Below are 16602 nucleotides of genomic sequence, written 5' to 3' on the forward strand. Positions count from 1 at the left end.
CAAACCACCCCATTTAGCATTCACTGCAACCTCATTTTATCCATCAAGTGGGAACAAGGGAAAGGGGGAGGCCTCATGCCATTGTCCTCCAACACATTCTTTCCTTAGGAGTCACTCCAATCTTACCCCATATGCTGGGTCCTATTCTTACTCTCATATGGATATCGAGTAATCCCTGGTGAGAAGCTAGCTTATAGCTGAGGTGTTAACTATTAACACCTCAGGGTGGAACCTGTCATAAAGGCATCTTTGCATTATACTGTTCCTCTGCTTACTCACAGTTGGCACTCAATAAATATTTGTTAACTAAATGAACTATAGATTAAGGCATGCAGGCAGCCAGGAATGTGAATCAAGCTCACCAGGGCTACTGTCCTTTCCTTCCTACTCTCCACTATCCCTATCACAGATCACTGACGGGACCCCGAGGCTCAAAGGATGATCAACCCTGCCAGGTGGCTCTGACACACTATCATCATTTTTAGGGTGGAGTTTTTATGAACACTTGGCATCAATGCCATAACTAGGGTGGGACCTATGGGGCTTTGCCCCAAGGAACAAAACTTAGAAGATGCCATCAGCATCACTGGGGCGTTCTTCCTTTCTTTTTGGTATTCACTCCCTGGCAGCCTCATCTGGGATGTGATTCTTTCTTTTTCATGGTATCCTGGGGCAAGGCTTCTCCTACCCAGTGGCTCCATTCTTTGCCTACTCTCTGCTTGCACAAAACACAAAAACTACTGGGCATAACTTTACCAGACATATACAGAGTGGCCTTCGAAGAAGCACAGTATCTATGCTATGGGATTCCATAATCACCTCTTTGCTGTCTGCCTCACTCTCCTGTTCCATTTCTTTAGCATCTGGCCTTCTTCCTTCCTAGGCATTCCTGGGAAGGGTTGGGACTTCCTCTTCCAAATTTGTGCTTTTTCCACTGAAGCCAAACAACTCAGGGACTTAAGTCTACTCAGGGACTTTTTCCAGCACTTGCAGGCAGTGGCACTGCAAAAGGGACTTAATGGGTTCCTAGTTCATTCTATCAACTGATATTTGTTGATTTACTATGTGTAAAGCACACTAAGAGTTGAAAATGTTAGAATTACCCCAGAATGTCAGGACCTGAGAGATGATGTGGCCAGGTAAGGAAACTGGGTCACAGAAAATAAAAGGGATTTTCTCAAGGTTACACGATGAGTATGAGCAGAGCCAGAACCAAGACTCGGATCTCCTGTCTCCTAGTTCATCGCTTTATATCATATCACCTCTTTAGTGTCTAACTGCCTTGCCTTAGGAAGAGTGTTGAACAGAAGCATCACAGAAACCAATGTAACCTTCAGAAGACATAGGTCTGGCCATGCCATTCACCTGCTCAAAAGTTTTCACTGGCTCCCAATTTTCTTCAGGACTATGAACTGACTTTTCATCTTGGTCATTTAAGGCCTGCTGCAATCTCCAACTGACCTTTGGAGCCTTATTTCATATTACCTCCCTTCATAGGCTCCATACTTCAGCCAAAGTGAACTGAGTCATTTTTCTGGATTCTCCATTGCATCTCAGATTTGTGCATTAGCAGAACATTCCCCATGTTGATGTTGTTCAGTTGTGTCTGACTCTATGACATCATGGATCATAGCATCCTTGGCAAATTTTTTTGGCTTGGCAAAATATTTTTCTTGGCAAATATACTGGAGGGGTTTGTCATTTTCTTCTCTAATGGATTAGGCAAACAATAGTTAACTGACTTGCCCAGGGTCACACAGCTAGTAAGTATCTGAGGCCACATTTGAACTCAGGTCTTCCAGACTCCAGGCCCAGTACTCTATCCACCAAACCACCTGGCTGCCCCCTGCTCCCCACGGCTTTCATTCAACATGAATCCTTTTCTGCCTTCAAGGCTCAGTTCAGGTGTTACATTGTCCTTCCCTGATTCCACGCCCCCCCCCCCCCAGTAGTTAATACTCTCTCCCTAAATAACTTTTCACTAACTATTTCACTACATACATGCTGTATTATTTCTCCATAGAAAGTAAACTCGTCAAAGACAGGGGTACTTTGCAAGCTCCCTGCCATTGCTAGAATCTTCCCCCTGAGAAGACCTCAAACTTGCATGTACAGCCATTTGCATGTTGTATCCACCATTAGAATTTGAGCTCTTTGAGGACACGGAACCTGCCTTCACCTTTCTCTGCATCCCAATAGTGAGCATTTAACAAATGCTAGGTGATCAACTTGCCATACTGCCTAGTACATATGTATGCCTAGTCATATGTATGTATATACATGCATATATACATGAACACACACATTTTAACAACATGTGCTGTCTCCTTGATAGAGTGTAAACTCCTTGAAGGCTGGGACGATTTCATTTTTATCTTACCACCCCAGGGCTTCACACAGTACCTAGAATTTAATAAGTGTATGTTGACTGATTATATATAACAGGCACTCGATATATATATTTGCTTAATAGAATTGGATCCTCTAGCAAAGATACCTCATCTCTACTTTCTCCATATTTTTTTTTCTATGCTCAAAGAATGCTGAACTGTTTGGAACCTTTTCGCTTAGAAAACCCAGCTGGAATCATGTCCACCATCTGGCCACCAACATCTGCTGACTGAATGACATCTGGGACTGTTCAACTCCAAGGAATCAAAATTTGACCTTCCCAAAGTAAAATGCTTAGGACCACCTGTAATCCTTGGGTCTCCCAACAGTGGGAGAAGTTTCTACTACATTAATAGGTGAGTGTAGACACCTTTCTCAAACGATTCTGATTTCCATTCTAAGATCAGTATTGATCTCTACTATCACAATTATTAGGGTGTTCTAATGGACACTTCTGCTCTTACAGAAGAATGCACCAAAGCTGATCCTTCCCCCCATCTTACTCTGATTCATGAGCGCTGAATACTAGTACTGAGGAAGGGCACATGTGCTCAAACAGGACATCTTGTTAGGACGATTCTCTTAGCTCCAGTCTCAGTGCTTCGGCAATGGGAGAATAATGGATGGACAGCTTACCGAGAATGTGTTGGGCATGGAATATTTATTGTTTACATCAGGTCTCTGCCACTGGGCTATGAGCCAGGATCACTTTTACTACCAAGCCCCAGGAGAACTCTAGCAGGAGATTCTAAGCCAAATGACTCATCCCTTGAGTGGGCAAGTCTCTACCCATTTCAGGGTTCAGCAGGCAAGCATTCCAGGGGGTAGCATTACATCAGTGCTGTGGCCAGAATAGCAAAGCCCTTATGAAAGAGGCCCAAAGTGGACTTCAGGAAAATTCCCCAGAGCACATATGGCACCAGAAGAGAAAGAAAAGATAAATACAGAAATGTTTATGTAGCATTGTAAGTACCACAAACAGACACATAGCTTTCCCTGGAAGCAAAGAAGGTTTCTATCAACTACAGAATGAACGAACAAATCGCCACACACAAATGAAATGGAATCCAAGCATGCCCCAATGTACAAATGTTAAGAGATTCAAAGAAATAAGGAAATATTTGAATAAACCAATGCAATTAAGCATGCAGAATCAATAGAACAATACAGACCACAACTATAATAATGTAATTGAAAGGAAATCAGATGGTGAGTAATTGTGATGACCAATCTTGGCCACAGAAAATAGATGAGAAACTCTGCCCCCATTCCTTTGGCAGAAGTGGGGAAACAAGGGGCGGCTAGGTGCTGCAGTGAATAGATCTGGAGTCAGCCCTGGAGTCAGGAGGACCTGAGTTCAAATCTGGTCTCAGACACTTAACACAAAACTAGTTGTGTGACCTTGAGCAAGTCACTTAACCCCAATTGCCCCTCCCCCCCAAAAAAGAAGTGGGGGAACAAGAGGAAGGGAACACTGGATATACTATAAGAAGCAGTCATTGTGTTGGCTCATTTTACTTAATTGTTTTTCTTTGTAAAGGGCCCATTAGATAAGTGGGTGTGGGAAATTAAAAAAAACAATCATTCATTATTGCTGTTTAAAAAAACAAGATAAATGAAGGGCATTCTCTATCTACATCTAACTCTGGGGTTTAGGTTCAAGGTGTGAGTAGAGGGAAGTAAGGAGGACAGTCTTCCTTTGGACTAATGTAAATGCAAAGGGAGAATAATAACTAAACACTTGGCCTTGGATATTGGGTTTTCACTAAAAACAGTTTGATGATTTTTACGCATTCAAGTTTTCCAAGAAAAGGGAATATGTATTTTTAATTTGGCCCTTTGAAAAACTCAAACTTCGGTTTGAGTTCACTCAACCCAAGTTCACTGGTTTATGATGAAGTCTGGGCAGTGTGATAAACCCAAGATAAACGAAAAAGGTAGAAATATTGCTACCTACCAAACCACCAAATAGAGAGGCTGACCTCTATTTGCTCACACCTATAAACCACCTGGACAAAGAATGCTTAGTTTTTGGGTGTTCAACTCCACCAGTCATTCAGAAATCTCAAAAGTGTGGTCACCTTAACCAAACCCATATAGCCAAAGGAAAGAGATTTATTTACAAAACTACAACAACAAAAATGACTTAGGAAAGTATCTTGACCCTACCATACTTTAGAAAAGTAAGACTTTAATATTAAAAAATTCAATCCACAAGATTTTTTGAATGACATTTGAACTGCATATGTCCCAGAGGCCACTTGGCCTCAGGACTTGGGGGATGTTGCAAGAGCGCAAATTTGAAAACCATCTGTAAAGTTGGTCCTCAGAGAAAAGAAGCTAAACAAGTAAACTACTGTAACTCAGCTGCCTTGGCCATTTCCAGTCTGGCCTTTCCCAAGCCTCAGCTTCCATAGACTCATCCCAATGCCCGTCTGTCAAGTCCACAAGCCACTTTTTGTCCTTTGAGTCTACAAATGCCCACACCATGCAGTCACAGGACTGATGATGTCAGTGGCGGTTTGGGGTTTCTTATCATGCTTTTCCCCTTTTTTTGGCAAGAGACATAAAGCAACTCCATTCAGTGCTTGAAAATTTCCCACACAAAAAAAGAACATAGTGTTCTGTGCAAAATGCTAAAAATTTAAGGTAATGAATGAATGGGGAAAAAAGAGCTTATTAAGTGCTTACTAATTTACAATCATTGGGATGGATATCCGAGACACTAATGAAGAAACGAGAGAGATTTTGTCCTCAAGTACCTTAAAAAAGAGTAGGTCGTGTGAAAACCAAAACTTGGCTTCTTTTTCGTGAAAGAGGGGTTGTCAGACAACATATGGCAGTTTCTTAGCTGGCCATGGTTGACGTTAGCATCATGCTTGGAAGAGATGTTTTCTAAGTTTTCAAATTGGCTATGTTATGGTAACTAGAGATGGAATCAAGGGAACTGGAGTCAATCTGGCTCTGCTACGACTACTTGTGTGAGTTTGAGTCCATTAACTTTTCTGGACCTCAGTTTCCTCATCTGTAATATTAAGAGTTTGATGACATAGTACATTCCCAGCTCCAAATCCTTAGATCCCATGCTCTGAACAGCTTAAATTGCTGATTTAAAAAGAAAAAAATGCACCACCATCACCAAAAATCCCCAAAGAAAGTGAACAGGTCAACAGAATAATAGACTAGAATCTGAGGACCTTGATAATCAAATTCCCTTTCCTTCAAAGTCTTGTGAACAGTTCCTTTCACGAAATGACACACAGATCCTGTTGGTTTACAAAACCTGAAGCCATCAGAGGAGAACAATATGAAAAAAACTAATCACCCCTGGTATCTTACAGACAGGGAAGCTAAGACAGAGACAAGGCAAGTTTATTCACTTGTCTATTTATTCAATGAATATTTATTGAGTACCTACTATGTGAAAGGAGTACTTACTATGCTTTAGAAACAGGAGTGATACAAGGAGAACTAAAACATAATCCCTGCCCTAAAGAAGCTTAGAGTCTGGTAGTAGAGTATGAAGATGCATGCAGGTAATTTCAGTATATATTAGTATTTGATAGAAATCTTATTAAGAATGATACATAATAGATTTGTTTCATGTGTAATCATCTTTTTAAATACTATGTTATGGAAATGCCTGTTTTATTTCACAAATTAAAAAAAAAAGTTACACTCTAAGAGTTTAGAGCCAGGAGAGCTCTCCAGATCAGAAAAGCAATGAAAACCCTGTGTAAGAGGGGCCATTTTGGATGACTTTGAAAAATGGCTAGGGTTTTAGTAGCTGGAAACAGGGTGAGGTAGGTTTGATAAAAGGTGCAGAGTGAGGCTAATAGGGAATGGTTTGGCTGGAACAAAGGATATATAGGAGGGGATACTGTCTGAAAGTGTAACTTATGGCCAAACTGCAGAAGATTCTAAAGAGCAGCCACGGTACAGAGTTTGAATTTTTTTTTTCCAATAAGAAATAAAAGAAATAAAAGATCTGAGGGGAGGGAAGTAACAAAATCCACATTTGAGGAAGACATATGATAGTACTACATATAGGATCAATCTGAAGGGAAAGCACTTAGAGGCGTTAGCACCAGTTGTAATAGTACACGTGAAAAGTAACACGGGACTGGACTATGCTATGGGAACAAAGAGGACAGGATGGCTAGGAGACCTATTATAAAGGTAGGACTAGATAGGACTTGGTAAAAAGGGAGTGGTCCTGGCACAGAGGGTAAGGGAGGAAGAGATCATTCTGAGGTTTTTCACTTAGATGAATGGGAAAATGATGATGTTCAACAACAATAAGAAAGAGAGTTAGGGGTTCACAAAACAATTTAATGATAGAGCTGAGATTAGAACCCAGGCTCCCAATGCAGGTCCTTGCCATTAAGCCATGCTGCCTCTTAAGAAGGCAACATGACATTGTTGAGAATGCACACACACACGTTAGCCTCAGTTGTGCTTGTTCTATATGATATTTTATCATAGTAAATCTGTACAAAACTGCTTTCTAGAACAAACTCACACATATTCTAGTAGCTGGTATTTTATGGATTAGTGAAATGCTAAAAAGCCATTCTTAGGAGAGGTTTAAAAAGAAAATCTTAACTTGAAGCAAAAAAAAAAAAATTGGGGGGTGGGTGGGAACAAATTAGGTGCTCACAAGTTGGGAAATGGGTGAAAAGATGGCGGTCTATGAATATAGCGGAATATTCTTACGCAATAAGAACTAGCAAGAAGAATTGAGAGACTCGGATGAACTGATGCAAAGTAAGGGCCAAGAAAGAGAACACTCTTTCTGAATAAGGGAAAACACAAGACATAAGAATTCCTATGGCTGCAATGACCAATGTCGGCTCCACAGGAATGCTGAAAGCCTCCCCTTTCAGGAAAGGAGCAGAAAAGTCCAGGGACACAATGTTAGATGGTCAAAGGTTCAGTTTGTTTTGCTTAATCACACTTTTTTGTTACAAGGAAGGAAGGGTGTTATTAAGAGATTATAGCGATATAAAAAAGCAAAACTATCCATGAAATTTATTTTTTGGAGGGGAGGGGAATCATACCTATGGTTTTATTTGTATAGGGAACTCTTAGTGAAGAAATTCCCTCTACTAAGATGGACCAGCAAGATCAGCTCCGGAAATTAAAGTCTTAGGTGGTTTTTTGGGGCAATGACAGATTACATAACCCTTGTCCAGGATCACAGCCAGTATATGTCAGAAGTCCTTTCATGAATTCAGGTCTTGATAGGTCAGAGGCAGGCATGATAGTCAATATCCTGTGCTGCCTCTATGTTAATAAAGCATTAAAATATTAAATAAAAAATAGAAGCTATCGGGTCCCAAAACTGTCACCTGGTCTTAACATAATCTCTGAAAGTCCCTTCTCCTCATTCTATTGTTCCCTCTGTCTGCTGCAAACAGCCTTTCCTGGTGTCTTTACCCTAAGGTACTTGCTGGATGGCAAAGGAGAAAGGCAGACACAGTTATGTGCTGTTCTCAGAGGTAATCAGGATCTGACGTGCAAACACACTTACTTTGCTTTCCGGCCCAGTTCTTACCCCACCCCCACTCCTGAAACTGAAACTCCAGGCCTCCATACCTCACCAAACTCCACCTGGCTCTAGGATGCTACCTTTGGTGGGTTCTATTTTATTCCTCTGGATTACTCGACAAAGCCATTCTCTCAAAAACTGTGTTGGGCTAACATTAACCCACTGATGATATTTGGGTTAAATCTGACAACAGAGGGTTGTTGTACTGAATTAACTTCTGAGAAATTTCTGCTTTGCTGCCAAGTTGAACCTGCTCAACAGGTTGTGGCTAGCCTTCCTCCCCTACTTCCCTGCCAGGTTACTCACTAGGGCAAGCTGCCTCCCTGTCCCCCTCATCCCAGCTCCTCTGCCCCCTGCCCCCTTCCCTTCCATGCTAGCTACTGTGACCAGTCCTCTTCCCATGACTCCCTCCTGCAGCCCATTCCATTGACTGGCTCTCTTTCACGCCACTCTGGCTTGCTAATAGTATATGTCTGTCTCATATATTCTCATGACACTTCTGATCCAGAAGCTTCTTAATGATCAGCGACTGAAGTAATTTCCTGGGCTGACAACAAACTAGCCAGTCTGTGCCTTCTCCCTGGGAAAGAGTAAGGAAATCGTTTCTAATTCCTTTAAACCCTGTTCTTTTAATCCCCTCGCCTGAGGCTCCGGTTTTAAGGAACCCTTAGGTCTGCAGTTTTTCAGTGACAGGTTAGGATTCCTCTGTATCTCTGGCCTCACCTGTTGAAGCATTTCTTCAGCAGCATTGAGTTTCACCTGGTGCCCTTCCAGGCAGACTTCTAAGTCCCGGATCTTCTCACCCTGGACCTCCACCTGGTCAGTCAGGACACTCACCTAGAGTGGGAGGAACCACAGAATCAGATGGGGAAATAATCACTCAGTACCAACTGGTTTTACATCAACCCCAACTTGGTGGTCCCAGAGACTGGAACATGTAGATTCTGCTAACAAAACAAAGGGGAAAAGGTCTGCTTCTTACCTTACCAGAAGCACCCTGACATCTCCTGGAGAAGATTACTCATTTGGCTGTTAAGTGCAGAGCCTGGGAGGAAATCAGACTAATTTGTAAAAAGGCTCAGCAGAGAGGCATATGTTCATGAGGTCAATAATATTCCTTGTGTGGGAGTGCAGAGTAGAGCAGGTAAGATGGCACACAGCCGATATTTGCCCATGGCAAAAAACATAGCCTTATGTGAGCTAGCTACCCAGTGAGCCTACCACTTGAAGGGAGAAGATGGGAAAAAAAAATACAAAAAAACAACACCCTGCTAGAAACTAACCAATGACCTTCCACCTCTCATGACGGGATAAGGATCACTAACCTATCAGACAAGCTTTTGGAAGTAATTAAAGAATGTGTATGTAAAGGGCATGTGTTAGCACTGAAAACAGTTGGCTCCAGAAAGGTTTCCAGGGTCTACGTGCCAAAACATGACTGTAAGAAACTGGCACCAAGAGTGGCTTTGCATGATGGTAGCGAAAAGTCAGTCACCTTTCTAAAGAACTTCAAAAACTCTACTAGAGATTTTGACTAATGGGAAATACTGGCAGTCCATGAGCTGAATTATGACAGAAAACAACCTTATGTTGCTGGTAACCATTTCCGTGGCATTTTCTACCGGCTCTGTCTTATAATACTAATTTTTGTTTGAGATGTCTCAAAGAAATTCCATGCTGTCACCCAAAGTTTAAGCAACCTGTTAAGCTATGCCCCAACAGTCTACACGTGTGTTTGTTCACTGTCCCAAAACATTTCAGACCACGGAGTTCAGACTCAATGATACTTTTAGACAACTCTATGTTCTTGGATATTGGAGAACGCTTCCTAAGATATTTTTGGAGCTTAGGACTAGGAAATAATGCCTCCAAACCATTTTAATCTAAAAGGGACTCTTTCTGTAAGCTAAGTTTATCTGAAACATGCCTCTTTGAGAGTACATATCCATACCATAAATCACCATTATTGGTTTCGGTCTTTTCAACTCAGAACTTATCCAAAGTGCTTCCATCTCTGCGTGAGCAACCAAAAAGTTCAAAGCTAAATATAGTTTTTGACTGCAGTAATTCATCCCAGGTGTCTGTTAATATCCAGTTCTCTTTCCTTTTAACTGGTCATTATTCCATTTTTAGTTTTAATTGTCTTGTTTTACATGTGGTTTTTAAAAGTTACATCAATTGCTTTAAAAGTAGTCCCCAACCCACAACCCTGCCAAACAAAGAAACATTTACCAAAACAAAGAAAATGCACCCCCTCATAGCCATCATTCAAAAAAAAAAGTTTGCTACTTTAAACACAAAACAATACACTGGCATCTTCTTTTAGAGTATACTCTCTCTGGGTTCTGTCTGTTAGAAAACACTTTGTACAACACAATTTATTTCCTTAATTAACATTATAGGCCATGGATTTAGAAGTGGAAGGGACAGTATAGTATAGGTCTAAAATGTTTCCATTTTTACAAATAAGGAAACCGAGGCCTAAACAGAGCAAATGACTTTCCCACAGTCACATAGAAAGCAAGAGGAAGAGGTGGAATTTAATCTCAACCCTGCCTCGAAGGCCAGAGTTTCTTCTACTTTCTCTACTACCTTGCTTTTACTTTATACATGTTGGCTCCTTGTGCCATGGAGCTGGTTTTCATTCTTTATCTGCACCCCTAGCTCTACAATTGTAACCCATGACACTCTCATGGTATATACCCATTTCTCATCTCACAATGGGTCAGCAAAAGTCAGGGATTCCACCAGGCACTTGTCAGGCTAGGTAGTCCCATGATAATCACCACGCTTTCAAGTCAAGGGGATGGAAGTTCCATTTCCATCCAACTGGTGGGCATAGTTAGAACAAAAGTAAGCCTTTTTCTTTGTGTGTGTGTGGCATCTCCAAGTACTTCTCCAAATGGATAAACTTCAAGTGTTAGAACAACTTATAGATTGTACTTCTTTTCTACAAGAATGAATTGTCTTTGTTTTTGTGCATTCACTTGCAGCCTCTCAGGCCAAACTGGACTTGGGGAGTGAGATATACTGCCCCACAAGAACAGCTGGATTAGAAGAGTGCAGAAAAAGCTCGCAGACGCCCTATGGAGTCAAGGATGGATGATGCTGACTAACGTGCAGACTTTTTTCTGGTGACAACTGGAATTTGACTAAAATTCCTTCCAAACAAAATTTATCCATGTCTCAGATGACACAGCAAAATCTCTATTAACAATGGGATGAGCCTCTCCAGGGTAAATGGATTTGCTGGATAACTTCTGGCCTACATACCTCACCAAACTCCACCTGGCTCTAGGAACTAACCTTTGTTTGGTTCTACTTTATTCCTCTGGATTATTTGACAAAGCCATTCTCTCAGATGATAAGGATGAATACTAACTCAGCTGTCTATCTTGAAGACTCTGTGAGCTACGTAGTTCAAGTATTATCTCTATTTTACAGAAGAGGAAGCCAGCTGGAGCCAAATTCAAGCTCATGTCTCTCCTGACTCCACATCCAGTGTTCCAGAAATCCCTTCTCATTGAAAAGTCGCTTTCTGCTTTTCTGCCTTAGCTCAGCTTGCTATAGTGTGGGACCATAACAGCATGCTTCCACGATGCCTAAGGATCTTTTGGGGACCCAGAATCCCTTGATTCTCACTGTCCAGGACCACGAGGGAAGAAACAAAATGTGCTGGAGAGAAAGGGTTGAACTGAACAAATGTCTTTTGCTTTGGTCTCTGGCCTGAAGTTAACTCAGTGTAATTCAATCCAAGAGATATTCATTAAATACCTAGTATGTGTGTGCAAGGTACTGTGCTCCAAATTGGGTATAAAATGGCAAAAATGAACCCAGTCTCTGCCCCCAAGGAGCTGAAATCTGACTAGAATGATCGGGCGTACACAAACAATTATGGGGCAAAGAGTGTGACCGGAAGAAAGGGAAGATGCAAAGTGCAGAGGGAAATCTGAGGAAGAGAAGAATGGCTTCCAGTTGGGAGAGGAAAGCTTTCAGGGAGAAGGTGGCAGCTGGACTGGGGTGAGAAGTCTGGGCAGGATTTTAGCAGGTCAGGAGGAGGAGAGCTTGGGTTCTAAGAACTTAGAGAAGGTCTGCTTAAATGCACCAGTGAGAATAGTAGTATAGCAGTAGTTGGGGGAGGAGGCGGAGAGGAGAGGACTACTCACAGGTCGTATTTGTCCTTCCTGTTCTCTCTCTCTCTCTCCCCTCCTAGTTTGATTTTTTTTTTTTATTAAAGAGGCCATCCCTTGACTCACTTCTTAAAGAGGCCTACTCACTGAATGGGCGTTACCTCACTCAAAGTGAGAACCAGAAAAGATCTTAGCCTAAAAGGACCAGGGTCTCCCACTGCATCCTGGTCATCTCCAGTCATTCTGATGGACCCAGATGGCTCTGGAGGAGAAAGTGAGGCTGGTGACCTTGCATAGCCCGCCCTTGCACAATCCAAGTCAAGGCATCATCTCCCTGAAGCCATGGTCCTCTTCAAGAATGACAACAACTAGAGTCTGGAGGACTCCTGCCTCTGACCCTCACTAGCCAGATGACCGTGGCCAAAGCCTCAATTTCCTCGGCTATAAAATACAGCTAATAATACTTGTACACTTGACTTCAGAACCCAGCATGGCCCTAGTGCATTAAATACACTGGTCTTGAAATGAGAGGACGTCTATAAAAGGCTTGTAACTGTTTAAAGTGCTATTTCAATGCCAGTTATTTTCATTATCATTATTGCCATAATTATAGATTTGCAGTGGGCTCAGCTATGGCCTCCTTCATTGGGCGCTGCCTCTCTGGAAAAGGAAAGGAGAAGGCACATGCTGGGAAGCAAAGGGGTGAAGAGGACCAGAGGGAGAGGATAAGTGGGGAAGGGATGTGAGGGTTGCAGCAATGTAACAACAGGGTCAGAGGAAGGAAAGGCGAGCGGAGCAGCCCAAGCAGGCCAATGACTGGAGAGGCCAGGGAGGGGCGGAGGGACTAGAGCAGGTTCAACAAAGGCAGGAGATTGTGATCAGAGAGGGAAGTTTCAGGTGATGGTGAAGCCAGAGGTGTGACCACCACCGTGGGGATCCCAGCCAGAGAGGATGCTGAGGCTGATCTAGGTCACGGGAGCCGAACAGGTTGAGCAGCTACGAGGCCAAGGGCAGTGAGTGTGGGGTGGTAGAAGAAGGGCTGGATTTGGTGCCTGAGGGCCTGGGTTCAAATTCTACCTCAGTCATTTTCCAGATAAGAGTGTAGGACTTGGTTTAAAGGCCTTTATTAGCTGTGTGACCTTGGGCAAGTCACTTGACTAATCTCAACCTCAGTTTCCTCATCTGTAAAAAATGAGAGTAATGAATGGCACCCACCTCACAGAGTTGTTAACATATGGAAAATGCTCTACCCTGAAAGTCCAATAAAATTCTACCACTATCATCCTTATCAGGGGAGGGTTGAACAAGATACCAATTCTTTCCATCTTCTAAGTATATCCACTTAGGACGTGGGTTGGGGTGAAAAGAAAGACGCTGAGGAAGGAAAGTGGAGGGGGCTGTGGAGGTCTGTGGAGGTCGGCACCAAGAATCCAAAGTTAGGATGGTGGGGTGATCCAGTGGTGTGAACAGCACCAAAGGAAAGGCAGGTGAGGCTGAGCAAGAAGAGTCTGGAACTAGCAGGAGGTGGGGAGGATTGTACCTGCTCTTCCTAACCCTCTGAACTGGGTGAGGAGGCAGAAGATGAGGCTGGATCTAACAGCCTTGGAGAGGGCGGCAATGGACAGGGGGCCTTCCCCAGCCTAGGAAGCCCCATTTCACTTAGGCCCAGGAAACAGAAGGAATGGGAGAGACCAGGGATCAGGGAAAGCTGGGGCTGGGGGAGGAGAGCAGTGGGACTGGGGAGAGCCACAGTGGAGTTAGTTCGAAAGGAACACCCAGCAAGAGCCATAAACTTGTTAGGTTGTGTTTCTCTGCATTCCACCTATGAAGGAAGGCAAGAAAATATTCTGGTAAACTAAGGTTTCCCCAGAAGTGGATTCTGGTTTCCTTATTTGTGGTATGTTGAGAGGGGAGAATTTTAAAGAAATGTATGAGAGGAGAGAGAGGAAAAAAGAGAAAAAGAGAAAGATGGGGAGGAAAGAGAGAGGGAACGGAAGGGGAGAAAAAGAGAGGGAGAGACAGAGTAAGGCAGAGAGAGGGAGGGAGGGAGGTAGAGAGAAGAGACAGTGAGGGAGGGAGAGATGGAGAAAGGGAAGGAGATGGAGAGAGACAAAGGCAGAGACAAAGATGGCTTTTTTCCTCCAAATACTATTAGGCATCATCGTGTCAGCTCCCAGAACCAAGTCCTGCTGCAGATGTCTGCAATTACTGTAATTACAACTGCAGAGCTCTCAGGCCCAGATGATGAGAGTGCACAACACTCAGCACCCTCCAAATGGAGGAGAGGCTTCACTCAGAGGAGAACCAAGTGTAGAGAGATGAAAAACCAGGGAGGTTCCTTTTGCACAGAATAGTTACCATTTCGTGTTCATTAAATAAATCTGGGTAAGGAGAACAGAAAGTAAAATACTTTGAGAAGGGTCAGCTGCTTTGTCAGGGTTTTTCTTAAAAAAAAAAAACAAACAACTAAAGAAGAAAAAAAAGAAACGCTCTGGACTCTTTATTTTTTTTTTTTTAGCCTTACATGTAAAGAAACCTGAGCTTTTTGAATTTGCTGACACTTCAGAGAGGTTTATAGACTGAAGATACTACAGGCCATGTGCACTCTCTGTCTCTGGGGAGGGGATCTGATTACTCCTGCTTCCTGGTCTCCACCAGGTCTGTGGAGGACAGTGTGGGTGCCAGCCATTCAAAATCCAGCAGGGCTTGTCTGTGCTGCACACCACAGTTATAATCTGTTTTATTTTGTGACCATTTCCTTAAAAAACTCACCTCACACACACACACACACACACACACACACACACACACATCCTCCCCCCACCCCAGAAGGCCCCAAATCTATCAGAAACAATGCTAGAACTAAAGGTTTCAAATCCCAGCACTGATATTTGCACATAGTAAGACTGCAGGCAAGTCTCTGAATCTGTTTCCTCATTTGTAAAATGGGCATAAGAGTACTTGTAATATTTGCCTCAGAGTGTGGTGGGGAGAAAACACTGCAAATCTTAAGGGATCTATGCAAGTTGCTGTTAATGTTCTTATGATATCCCTGAGTGTCCCAGATGCCAGCAACACAGGGTTATGCCTGCAAAGGGACAGCAGCATACATGATAACTCAGCGGGAAGGGCATACCTGTAACATGAGAGATTCCTTGTCACCTTCTAATCGGGCCAAGCGCTCCTGGTAGGTTTCATTCGTAACTGCAGCTGGATGGTTCACCTGGGACTAAAGAAAAAAAAAAAAACTCAGAAGGCTAGAGAAAATAAAATCGATTTCCTAGTTAACTAAGTGATTTGTGATGAATTATCAGTCAGAAGATGTGAGAAACCACCCAGAGAAAAAGGAAACCACAAGATTTCAAAATTCTTCACAACAATAGAGATGAACAGACAAGATGCCACTCAGAGGAGTGTCTTGAGAGCCTTGCCAAACCTTCGGGGGTGACCTCATCCCCTCCCCAGCCATTGTGAGCTTCAGGCGGGAAAGGCAGCTCTGAATGAACCTGACATGTTGGGTCTGGTTTGCCCTTGGGTGCTGTCCTCATGGCAGCCCACAGCAGGAAGAGGCGCCTTCTTTCTTCCAGAAGCTAAAGACAATGGGGGACCACTCAACAATGACCTTTCTGTAATTGCAGGCTTGTTTCCATGCCCAGCACCACAGGTTCCCCATTGTGGGCAGCCTGAACTTAGACTTGAGTGGGCCTGTCCATGGCTGGGCCAGAGTAGAAAGAGGGATGTCAGCCGGAACTATCAGACTCTAACTCCCACTTCCTCAGGTCAGCACCTCAACCTTGGAGAGTGTGTCTCTTACAGGACAACAGTTCTTATGTGAGGAAGTGGACTCAGTTGGAACTATTCCATTTGTCATATTCCAAACTATAACAGTTGGTCCACCAATGACCCCTTTGATAGAGTTATCAACCTCAGTAATTACTGCTCACGTATGTGTGGGATCTCAGTGATACAGTGCATAGAGTAAGGAAAACATGCATTGGAAAACTGCCTCTCATACTTACTATAGCTGTTTAACCCTGGGCAAGTCATTTACCCTCTCTGTTTTGGTTTCCTCATCTGTAAAGTGGGTACAATGGTACCCACTTAACAGGGTTGCTGTGAGGATCAAATGAGATAAAATATGTAGAACGCTTTGCAAATCCTTAAAAAGCACTATATAAATGGTAGCTGTTATTCTTATTAATGTATTACTGGTCAGAGAAGCATTAGAAGACTTCCATGAACTGATTCAAAGTGAAATAATAAGAACCAGTGTGATAGTAATGGCAATTAAAGATTCCCCTGTATTGGCTTGGTTTTCAAATTGATTGTGTTAAAACCCAGAGCTTGTTAATCCCACCTGTGGGATGGACTTTTTGATGTGAAAAGAAAGTCCTGAACTGGGAGGAGCTGGTGACGTAGATTTGGAGAGACAAGAGAGAGGCGGAAGACCTTTTTTGGAAGCAGCACCTCGTGGAGAGAGAGGCTAAGAGAATTGCTGGTGGCCGCTTTGAATTGCCCTGGACTTTTGAG

General features: G+C 43.0%; 1 protein-coding gene across 11 annotated transcripts in view; it reads right to left on the reverse strand.

Annotated features, from left to right (window-relative positions):
• PPFIBP2 (PPFIA binding protein 2) overlaps window positions 1-16602 on the reverse strand; it is a 196053-nt gene that overhangs the window by 69747 nt on the left and 109704 nt on the right. For 10 of the 11 annotated variants that reach the window (XM_069072813.1, XM_069072803.1, XM_069072793.1 and 7 more), the window contains 2 exons: window positions 15209-15301; window positions 8666-8779 (listed from right to left, as the gene is read on the reverse strand). In XM_069072813.1, coding sequence (XP_068928914.1) covers window positions 8666-8779; window positions 15209-15301 — 207 coding nt within the window. Of the gene's footprint in view, window positions 1-8665; window positions 8780-8924; window positions 9198-15208; window positions 15302-16602 lie in introns of those variants that run through there. The other variant, XM_069072838.1, reaches the window with a different exon arrangement.

The sequence above is a fragment of the Petaurus breviceps genome, unplaced genomic scaffold, assembly GCF_028583685.1.
Source record: "Petaurus breviceps papuanus isolate PSGF00001 unplaced genomic scaffold, PetGlider_PUasm1.0 140, whole genome shotgun sequence".
Classification (NCBI taxonomy): Eukaryota; Metazoa; Chordata; class Mammalia; order Diprotodontia; family Petauridae; genus Petaurus; species Petaurus breviceps.